Source organism: Microtus ochrogaster, chromosome 10 (assembly GCF_000317375.1).
Source record: "Microtus ochrogaster isolate Prairie Vole_2 chromosome 10, MicOch1.0, whole genome shotgun sequence".
Classification (NCBI taxonomy): Eukaryota; Metazoa; Chordata; class Mammalia; order Rodentia; family Cricetidae; genus Microtus; species Microtus ochrogaster.
In genome coordinates, this window is record NC_022016.1 from 57,573,185 (window position 1) to 57,584,187 (window position 11,003).

Genomic DNA, 11,003 nt, shown 5'->3' on the forward strand with positions numbered 1-11,003 from the left:
ATTTTAGGGACTCAGTGAATGAGTTCTAAATGCAGCATCTCCCTGCTCTAGGAGCTCAGACCAATAAAGAAATGAGAAGACAGATCCGGAATCTGAGTTTTCTGCATCTGGAAAAAGCTCAAACTCCTGCACTAAGACGCGGGTAAATGTAAATCATGTTTGCCTGTGTTCAAAGCAAAGACTGCTTTAGATGAAGGAAGCATTTAAATGTGTCACTACTGGGCTGACATTCAGCTTCTCTGTTGTTCCGATATAGTGGATGACAGACTCCTTGGGGTTGTTCCAAGCAAGTTTCTCACACGAGCGTCCTTGGGAAGCAGCATTTCTTCCCAAACCCCCACACACTCACGGCCCCATCTAACTGCATCTTCTTCTGAAAGACCCCCACATTATAGCATAAAGCTAACAGCAATAGTAACGCCATATTGCAAGGCTTGAACTCTTAAACAATATAATTAAAAAGCAGGGCAGGGAAGTTCAGTCTAGGGGCAAGGGCGTTAGGCCTGACAGGATGTCTGTGGTCGAGCACCTGGAGTGCCAACGGGGAACTTGGGGTTCAGAAAAACAGACAGTGCCCTGGATAAGAGCCAAGTCAGCTTGCTTATCTGATTTCCCAGAAACCACCTAACTAACCCCAATTTGCACCTGGCCTTCTCCGAGTTGCCCAATCCCAGCCCTGTTACCATGCATCTTGCTTCTGTACCGTGGCTTCTGCTCCCCTACCCTATAAAAGCTCACTGCCCCAGCCTAAAGGCGCGCTAGTCCTTCGAGTGACTAAGACGCCCCAGGTACCTGTGTATCTGAATAAACCTCATGCTGTTTGCATCCGCACAAATGGTCTCGTTGTTCCTTGGGAGGGTCTCCCCAGACTGAAAGGCAGCCCACCTCGGGGGTCTTTCATTTGGGGGCTCGTCCCGGATTAGGAGACCCCCGCCCAGGGACCACCGACCCACCAACGGGAGGTAAGCTAGCTAGCAAGAGCTCTCTGTGTATATCCGTGTCTCTGTGTTTGCGCCTGCGTCTGTACTAGTTAGCTAACTAGATCTGTATCTGGCGGACCCGTGGAGAGGCTGACGAGCCCGGACTCCCGACCGCAGCTCTGGAAGACGTTCCAGTAGCATCAGGAGCCAAATTCGTGGCTCGCCCTTGTTCAGTGAACCCAACTACCAGAGTCGGACTATTCGGGGCTCCCCCGTTGTCTGAGGGGTACGTGGTTCTTCTGGGAGAAGAGAGGTCCGGACTCTCGCAGTCTCCATCTGACTTTTTGCTTTCGGTTTTGAACCGGAGCCGCGCCGCGACGCTTGGTTGTGTTCGTCTCTTTATTGTTCGTCAGCCTTGTACTATCAGTTTCAGTGTTTATCGTCATGGGTCAGTCAGTAACTACCCCCCTTAGTCTAACTTTGCAGCACTGGCATGATGTACAGGACACCGCTAATAATCAATCAGTGGACGTCCACAAGAAGCGTTCTGTTCCTCAGAATGGCCCACCTTCAATGTGGGATGGCCACGGGATGGGACTTTTGATCTTAACACCATTTCACAGGTCAAAGCCAAAGTGATGGATCCTGGCCCACATGGGCACCCTGATCAGACCGCCTATATTGTTACCTGGGAAGCCCTGGCTTATGACCCTCCTCCCTGGGTCAAGCCGTTTGTCCCCCCGAAACGTCCCATCTTCACTGCCCCTTCTGTACCCTCCTTACCTCCACCTATCCTTCCAACCCCGGCGCAACCCCCTTCTCGCTCATCCCTCTACCCCGCCCTAACTAAACTCTATCAGGAAAAGAAACCACCGAAGCCTAAGACAAAACCGGTTCCACAAGTCCTGCCTCCGGGGGATGATCTCCTGGAAGAGCCACCCCCATACCAGGACTCTAACGAGGCAGAACCGGCAGATCTCCCGAGCGATGAAAACGCGGCGGAGCCACTAGAGCCCTCTCCGGTGGCTACCAGGCTGAGAGGAAGGAGGGAACAACAACCTGTGGACTCAAGCACTTCTCAGGCTTTTCCACTCAGGGCAGGCACCAATGGCCAGCCCCAATACTGGCCCTTCTCGGCCTCGGATCTTTACAACTGGAAAAATAATAATCCCCCTTTATCTAAGGATCCCTCCATGCTAACTTCTTTGATTGAGTCTATTCTAGTCACCCATCAGCCCACCTGGGACGATTGCCAGCAACTATTGCAGGCACTCCTGACGACGGAGGAGAAACAAAGAGTCCTCCTGGAGGCTCGAAAGAATATCAGTGGGGCCAATGGCCGCCCCACCCAGCTGCCTAATGAAATTGATGCAGCATTTCCCCTGGAACGCCCAAGCTGGGACTTCACCACAATTGAAGGTAGGAATCACCTAATTCACTATCGCCAGTTGCTCATAGCGGGTCTCCATGGGGCTGCCAGACGCCCCACCAATTTGGCCCAGGTAAAACAGATCACCCAGGGCTCTGAGGAACCCCCTTCTGCCTTCCTAGAGCGACTTATGGAAGCCTACTGCATTTATACACCTTATGATCCGGAGGATCCAGGACTGGAAACAAATGTTTCTATGTCTTTCATTTGGCAGTCAGCTCCAGACATTAAGAGAAAATTAGAGCGATTAGATAACTTAAAAGAGAGCTCACTTCAAGACTTACTGAAGGAGGCAGAAAGGATCTTCAATAAGAGAGAGACGCAGGAGGAGAAAGAGGAGCGACTCAGAAAGGAAGCAGAGGAGAGAGAGAGAGTATGAGAGACCGTAAGAGAAATAAGGAAATTAGCAAGCTTCTGGCCACTGTAGTCTCAGGACAGAGACAGGATAGACAGGGGGGAGATCGAAGGGGGCCCAGCGTAGACAAGGATCAATGTGTCTACTGCAGGGAAAAAGGACATTGGGTCAAAGACTGTCCTAAGAGACCTAGAGGACCTCGAAAGCCAAAACCCCAAACCTCCCTCTTGACCTTGGATGACTAGGAAGGGCGGGGTCAGGAGCCCCCCCCCCTGAGCCCAGGATAACCCTTAATGTTGGGGGGCAGCCAGTCACCTTCCTAGTAGACACTGGGGCTCAGCATTCTGTGTTGACCCAGAACCCCGGACCCCTGAGCGACAAGTCTGCTTGGGTCCAAGGAGCTACCGGTGGGAAAAGGTATCGATGGACAACCGATCGCAAAGTTCATCTGGCTACTGGTAAGGTGACTCACTCTTTTCTTCATGTCCCTGACTGCCCATATCCACTACTAGGAAGAGACTTGCTAACAAAATTAAAAGCCCAAATATACTTTGAAAGTTCGGGGGTGCAGATCACCGGGCCCCAAAAGCAGCCCCTGCATGTGCTGACCCTAAGTTTGGAAGATGAATACCGGCTCCACAAACCACCCACAAAACCTGACCCCTTAACAGAGACCTCTTGGCTGACAGAATTCCCTCAAGCATGGGCAGAGACTAGGGGCATGGGACTGGCCAAACAACAAGCCCCTTTAGTTATATCTTTAAAGGCTACAGCCACCCCCATCTCGATCAAACAATATCCTATGTCACATGAAGCCAGAGAAGGAATCAGACCCCACATACGGAGACTCTTAGACCAGAGAATATTAATACCTTGCCAGCCCCCCTGGAACACTCCCTTACTGCCTGTCAAGAAGCCTGGAACTGGGGATTATAGGCCAGTCCAAGACCTAAGAGAAGTCAACAAGCAGGTGGAGGACATACACCCCACAGTGCCTAACCCCTACAATTTGTTGAGTGGACTCTCCCCGACCTATAACTGGTATTCAGTGTTGGATTTGAAGGATGCATTCTTCTGTCTGAGACTTCGCCCTGAGAGTCAGCCTATATTTGCCTTCGAATGGAAGGATCCTGACTTGGGGATTTCGGGACAGTTAACTTGGACCAGGCTCCCACAAGGATTCAAAAATAGCCCCACCCTGTTCAATGAGGCGTTGCACAGGGATTTGGCTGACTTTAGGATCCAGCATCCAACTCTCATGCTGCTTCAATATGTAGACAATCTCCTGCTGGTGGCCACCTCAGAACAGGAATGCAGGGAAGGTACCAAGGCCTTGTTACAGGCCCTGGGGAACCTTGGCTACCGAGCCTCAGCTAAGAAGGCTCAGATTTGTCAGAAGCAAGTTACTTACCTGGGGTATTTGATTAAAAAAGGACAGAGATGGCTGACAGAGGCCAGGAAAGAGACAGTTATGGGAATGCCCGTGCCTCGGACCCCTTGACAACTGAGAGAGTTCCTAGGGACGGCAGGATTCTGTCGCCTCTGGATCCCGGGGTTTGCAGAGATGGCGGCCCCCTTGCACCCCCTTACTAAATCAGGAACTCTATTTGATTGGGGCAAGGACCAACAGAAGGCATACCAGAAAATAAAGCAGGCCCTGCTAACGGCCCCTGCGTTGGGACTCCCAGACTTGACCAAGCCGTTTGAGCTGTTTGTAGACGAAAAACAGGGTTATGCCAAGGGGGTTCTAACACAGAAGCTAGGACCCTGGCAACGCCCTGTGGCCTACCTATCAAAGAAGTTAGATCCGGTGGCCTCCGGATGGCCCCCTTGCCTCAGAATGGTAGCTGCAATAGCAGTCCTGACAAAGGACGCGGGCAAACTGACTTTGGGGCAGCCATTGACTATTTTGGCCCCTCATGCAGTGGAGGCCCTGGTCAAGCAACCCCCTGACCGCTGGCTCTCCAACGCTCGCATGACCCACTATCAGGCCATGCTTCTGGACACTGACCGAGTCCATTTCGGACCTGTGGTAGCCCTGAACCCTGCAACCTTGCTCCCTCTGCCAGAGGGGGAGGCAGAGCATGATTGCCTCAAGATCCTTGAGGAAATGCACGGGACCAGACCGGACCTGACGGATCACCCTCTTAAAGATGCTGATTTCACCTGGTATACGGATGGGAGCAGCTTCCTAAAGGATGGAGAACGGAGAGCCGGGGCAGCAGTAACCACCGAAACCAAGGTAATCTGGGCTAAAGCCCTTCCAGCAGGGACCTCCGCTCAACGGGCCGAACTCATCGCCCTCACACAAGCACTCAGGATGGCAGAAGGTAAGAAGCTTAATGTCTATACTGATAGTCGGTACGCTTTTGCCACTGCCCACATTCATGGGGAAATCTATCGAAGGCGAGGGCTGCTAACTTCTGAGGGAAAGGAAATCAAAAACAAGCTTGAGATTCTAGCTCTACTCAAGGCCCTATTCTTGCCCCAGAAACTCAGTATTATGCACTGCCCTGGGCATCAAAAGGGAAACAGCCAAGAGGCCAGAGGCAATTGCCTGGCAGATGAAACAGCTAGGAGGGTGGCACAGGAGTCCACCTCAACTACTCTGCCTTTACAGCAACAGCCAGACAAGCCTCGAAGCCCTTTCAAACATGACCAAAAAGATCTGGAACTCTTAAAATACTTGAGGGCCACACAGGACCCAGTCACACACCAATGGACCTTTAAAGGAAAGACTGTTATGCCAATGGCATACACACATAAAATGCTCAAGTATCTGCATAAATTGACCCACTTAAGTCCTAGAAAGATGAAAACCCTAATAGACCGGGAAGAAGGGTTTTTCTATTTATTAGGCCGGGACAGTATCCTCCAGGAAATTGTAGACCAATGTCAAGCCTGTGCCCAGGTAAATGCGGGAAAGACTAAATTAGGACAAGGAATCCGGATGAGAGGACATCGTCCTGGAATCCACTGGGAAATTGATTTTACTGAAGTCAAGCCAGGATTGTATGGGTACAAGTATCTGTTGGTATTTGTTGACACTTTTTTGGGATGGGTGGAAGCCTTCCCAACCAAGCATGAAACGGCAAAGATCGTGACTAAAAAACTATTGGAAGAGATTTTCCCCAGGTACGGCATGCCCAAAGTGCTGGGCACTGACAATGGGCCCGCCTTTGTCTCCCAGGTAAGTCAGTTGGTGGCCAAGCTCCTGGGGATTGATTGGAAATTACATTGTGCCTACTGGCCCCAGAGTTCAGGACAGGTAGAACGAATGAATAGAACTATTAAGGAGACCTTAACCAAATTAACGCTTGCAACTGGCGCTAGAGATTGGGTGCTCCTACTGCCCCTAGCACTCTACAGGGCCCGCAATACCCCCGGACCCCATGGACTCACACCCTTTGAAATACTATACGGGGTGCCCCCGCCCTTCATTAATTTCTTTGATTCCAATATTTCAGACTTTGCTAACAGCCCCTCTCTGGAAGCTCATTTACAGGCACTCCAGACTGTACAGAGGGAGGTCTGGAAGCCGCTTGCTGCAGCCTACAAAGAGCAATTGGACAAACCAACGGTGCCTCACAACTACCAGATTGGCAACACCGTGTGGGTCCGCAGACATCAGACCAAGAACTTGGAACCCCGTTGGAAAGGACCCTACACCGTGCTCCTGACCACTCCAACGGCACTAAAAGTTGACGGCATTGCAGCCTGGGTCCACGCCTCCCACGTGAAGGCAGCTCACCCAGACGAGGATACAACAAAACCATCATGGAGGGTCCAACGCACTCAAAACCCTTTAAAGATAAGACTTTCCGGGGGACCCCTTTGACAATTTTATGGATTTTATTAGGACTAGGACTAGTAACCAGGGGAGAGAATCCTCATCAGGTACGCTCTCTAAAATGGCAGGTGCTATCCTCAACGGGAGAGGTCGTCTGGGAAATTCAGGCAATCCATGCTAGGGATACTTGGTGGCCCCAACTCACTCCAGACTTTTGCCAGCTTGCAGCAGGATCAGAGATGTGGGACATTCCTGAACTGTCGCCTACGCAGTTACAAGTTCAGGTGCCCGGTAGCCGTTTTTCCCCTGGAGGAAAATACCGCTGCGGGAGCCCTCAGGGCAGGTGCCTCCTGGGTCAGTTGGATTTCTATGTCTGTCCCCGGGATGGGAGGGATAAAAGCCAAGCCAGACGCTGTGGAGGATGGGAAAGCCTCTTCTGTAACGCATGGGGGTGCGAAACCACCGGGGATGCTTATTGGAGACCTAGCTCCTCCTGGGACTTAATCACAGTTCATAAAAACTATACCTCCCCCAGATCATGTCCCGGTGAGTGCAGCAACACGCCTACTTGTCTGCCCTTAAACATCACCTTCACCCCCCGAGGTCGGAAATCTGGGCAGTCCAGTTGGGTGACCGGGAAAACATGGGGCCTTCGATGGTATTTCCCTAATAGGATGACTAAAAAGGACCTAGGCGTCATTTTCACTATCAAACTTAAGATAGAGCCGGGCGGTGGTGGCGCACGCCTTTAATCCCAGCAGTCGGGAGGCAGAGGCAGGCGGATCTCTGTGAGTTCGAGACCAGCCTGGTCTACAAGAGCTAGTTCCAGGACAGGCTCCAAAACCACAGAGAAACCCTGTCTCGAAAAACCAAAAAAAAAAAAACAAAAAAAGATAAAAACGGTCAACATAACAGTTGGTCCTAATCCGGTCCTCCCTGACCAAAAGTCCCCATCACAACCCAGTCAGGCGATGCTTCCAAAGACTCCCCTCCACGTCACACCCACTCCAAATACCTACTCCACCTCACCCACGGCCACCCAGTCTCCTCATCATTCAGGGACCGGGGATAGGCTACTTAACCTAGTACAGGGAGCCTGCCTTGCTCTTAACCTAACACACCCTAACCAGACCCAAGAATGTTGGTTATGCTTGACCTCCAGCCCCCCATACTATGAAGGGGTTGCTGTCTTGGGTAATTACAGCAACCATACCTCACCCCCTTCTGGTTGCACGAGCGTTCCTCAGCATAAGCTAACCCTGTCAGAAGTTTCAGGGAAAGCCTAGCTCACATCAGGCTCTTTGCAACTCAACCCAGAGTATCCCACCTGGTTCCTACTACCTGGTGCCCCCCAATGGAACTTACTGGGCATGTAGTTCTGGCCTAACTCCTTGCCTCTCAGCTATGGTACTCAACATGACCTCTGACTATTGTGTCTTAATTGAACTCTGGCCAAAGGTGACGTATCATGATCCTGAATATATCTACAGTCATTTTGAGGAGAGACCTCGCTTTAGGAGAGAACCTGTTTCTTTGACCCTAGCCTTACTACTGGGGGGACTAACGATGGGTGGGATTGCAGCCGGGGTCGGGACTGGTACTTCTGCCCTTATAGCCACCAGCCAATTCAGGCAGCTCCAGGCAGCGATGCACACGGATATTAAGGCTCTAGAGGAATCAGTCAGCGCGCTGGAAAAGTCTCTGACCTCCCTATCAGAGGTCGTGCTGCAGAACAGAAGGGGGCTCGATATATTGTTCCTTCAGGAAGGGGGTCTATGCGCTGCCCTAAAAGAGGAATGTTGTTTCTATGCAGACCATACTGGCCTGGTCAGAGACAATATGGCCAAGCTGAGGGAAAGGCTTAAACAGAGACAGCAGTTATTTGAGTCAGAACAAGGATGGTTCGAAGGTTGGTTCAATAAGTTCCCATGGTTCACCACTCCAGTTTCTTCCATCATGGGCCCCCTAATCATTATATTATTGATCCTACTTTTCGGACCCTGCATCTTAAATCGATTGGTCCAATTCATGAAGGACAGACTCTCTGTCATACAAGCCCTGGTCCTCACTCAACAATATCATCGGTTTCAACAATTCGACCCAGAAGATATTGATAGCGTCCTCTGATTGAATAAATGATTTTATTCAAGTTAGAAGAGAAATGGGGGAATGAAAGACCCCCACATTATAGCATAAAGCTAACAGCAATAGTAACGCCATATTGCAAGGCTTGAACTCTTAAACAATATAATTAAAAAGCAGGGCAGGGAAGTTCAGTCTAGGGGCAAGGGCGTTAGGCCTGACAGGATGTCTGTTGAGCACCTGGAGTGCCAACGGGGAACTTGGGGTTCAGAAAAACAGACTGTGCCCTGGATAAGAGCCAAGTCAGCTTGCTTATCTGATTTCCCAGAAACCACCTAACTAACCCCAATTTGCACCTGGCCTTCTCCGAGTTGCCCAATCCCAGCCCTGTTACCATGCATCTTGCTTCTGTACCGTGGCTTCTGCTCCCCTACCCTATAAAAGCCCACTGCCCCAGCCTAAAGGCGCGCTAGTCCTTCGAGTGACTAAGACGCCCCAGGTACCTGTGTATCTGAATAAACCTCATGCTGTTTGCATCCGCACAAATGGTCTCGTTGTTCCTTGGGAGGGTCTCCCCAGACTGAAAGGCAGCCCACCTCGGGGGGGGTCTTTCACTTCCTTCCAGAAGCATCTTTGTAAATCCCTCCCGCAGACCGCAGACCTAGGCTGCCCACCGGCCTCAAGATTCATGGCGGGCAGCAGGAAGGGGCCACGCACTGAAAGAGACGGTTGGCTTCTAAACAAACCCAAGTCTGAGAAGGCAGCGGTAAAGAGTGCAAAGCAGAGTGAGTGGATTTTCCGCTAACCAGACGCCCTGGTTAGCGGTTCCTTACTCCACCTTCCACCCCTCCCCCAAGCATTCTTCCCGCTGCTGAATTTAGAGAGAGAGAGCCACGTGCCGGCTGCCTGCTCAGCGTCCCAGGGAGGGAAGATCCGAGCGAGCTGGAGGATCTGCCTGCTCGGGCTGCTTTGCGCAGTTGGCCGCCGAGGTTTAATAAGAACAGATGCCGACACATCAGAGACGCCTCTAGGTGCTGATAACCTAAAACTCTGAGCAGTGGATTTGTAAGACTGGACTCAATGCAGACAAACCAGCCGTTTGGGTCACTGTTTCTGCATTCCTCTGCCTTGTCCCTCCCTTCCCTTAACTACCAGAAGCAAATGGACATTCCTTCCTCTCTCCTTTTTTTTTTTATTCCCATCCCTCTCTTTAAATAAAATTACCACAGCTTCACAAATCTGTAATGCTTGATCCCAGAGAAGCTCAAAACCCCTTAAATCTAGAACATTACTATTTCCAATCTTTTGGGGCGATGTTTTACCCGATTCCATAAGAAAATTCCTTTGGGCTGTTTCCCATCCTCTCAAAGGATTGCCTTATACCTAGTTTTTAAAACAAACAACAAAGCAAACAAACAACAAAGATGTCTTATGCATAGAAACAAACGTTTATTGAAACTACTTAGTTTGAATATAGGGATTCAGTAGTGCTAGGTAAATTCTGTACTATTCACGTTAGATCTCAAACCCAGGACAAAAGGGTAACTGAGGGGCTCATTAACATATCAAAGTGATTCCTGGCAGCCAGGATCTCCCTCCATCCTCAATCCCTTCCTGTTAGAGGGTCCTCCCAGCTGGCATACTCCATCCCCTACCCTAAACTTCTCCAGTCCTGGAGCTGGGCTGTCCTTACTTTCGCTAGATAATCCAGCCACTTCGATTTCCTGGTCTTTTAAACTACCCTTTACCCCCTGGCTTCTTGATCTGGCTCTCCCTTCTCTCCTCTCCTCACATGGCCCAGTTCAATCTGGCCGTGTTCACTCTGGACTCTCCCAGATGTCCCTACGTCTGCCTACAGTCTTTTACAATAAACTTTCTCCTCCACCATACCTAGGAGCAGCTGTCATGACCACCCTCGTCCCGCAAGGAATGACGCAACCACCGGAGCTCTTCTCACTGCAGTTTATTCCAGAACCTTTATTCACACACTCTCTCTCTCTTCCTCTCTTCTTCCTCCCTTTGACCTCTCTCTCTCCTTTTTTCCTCTCTCTCCATGCAAACCTCTCCCAGCCCTTAAGTAGGCACGGGCTGCCAATCCCGGATTGCCAGGTGGGCACTGCCCATTGGCCCACGCATATGCAAGCAGCTGATAATCATTGCATGATCATAGCATAGGTCAGACTTTAGCCATCTCAGGAGTTGATTATACATCTCCATCAGATGTGATTCCATGCAGCTTGCTACAAGCAGCCATGTTTTTTTTTTTCTTTTTTCATTCAACTGAGTTACAGCTACAGCCTCTCCTGCTGAGAGCATAGACCCCAGCCCCTAGCATCTATCCCATTTCCCCAGGCCAGAGAGTTGTATTGGTCTGGACTCCAAATCCCAGGATGCCAGGTCCTGACCACTCCCACAGGGTATTTAAAT

General features: G+C 50.6%; 2 protein-coding genes across 2 annotated transcripts in view; one reads left to right on the top strand and one right to left on the bottom strand.

Annotated features, from left to right (window-relative positions):
* Positions 1–1,366, bottom strand: part of Sfpq (splicing factor proline and glutamine rich) — a 21,405-nt gene extending 20,039 nt beyond the window's left edge. Inside the window, exon 1 of the mRNA XM_026782282.1 lies at positions 1,211–1,366. Coding sequence (XP_026638083.1) covers positions 1,211–1,366 — 156 coding nt within the window. The remainder of the gene's footprint in view (positions 1–1,210) is intronic.
* Positions 1,248–6,542, top strand: LOC102000421. Its single transcript, XM_013348318.2, is given in 4 exon segments — positions 1,248–1,458; positions 1,461–2,710; positions 2,713–2,944; positions 2,947–6,542. Coding segments are annotated over 4 exon segments (5,172 nt in total). The 5' UTR covers positions 1,248–1,364.
* The last annotated feature ends 4,461 nt before the right edge of the window (positions 6,543–11,003 follow it).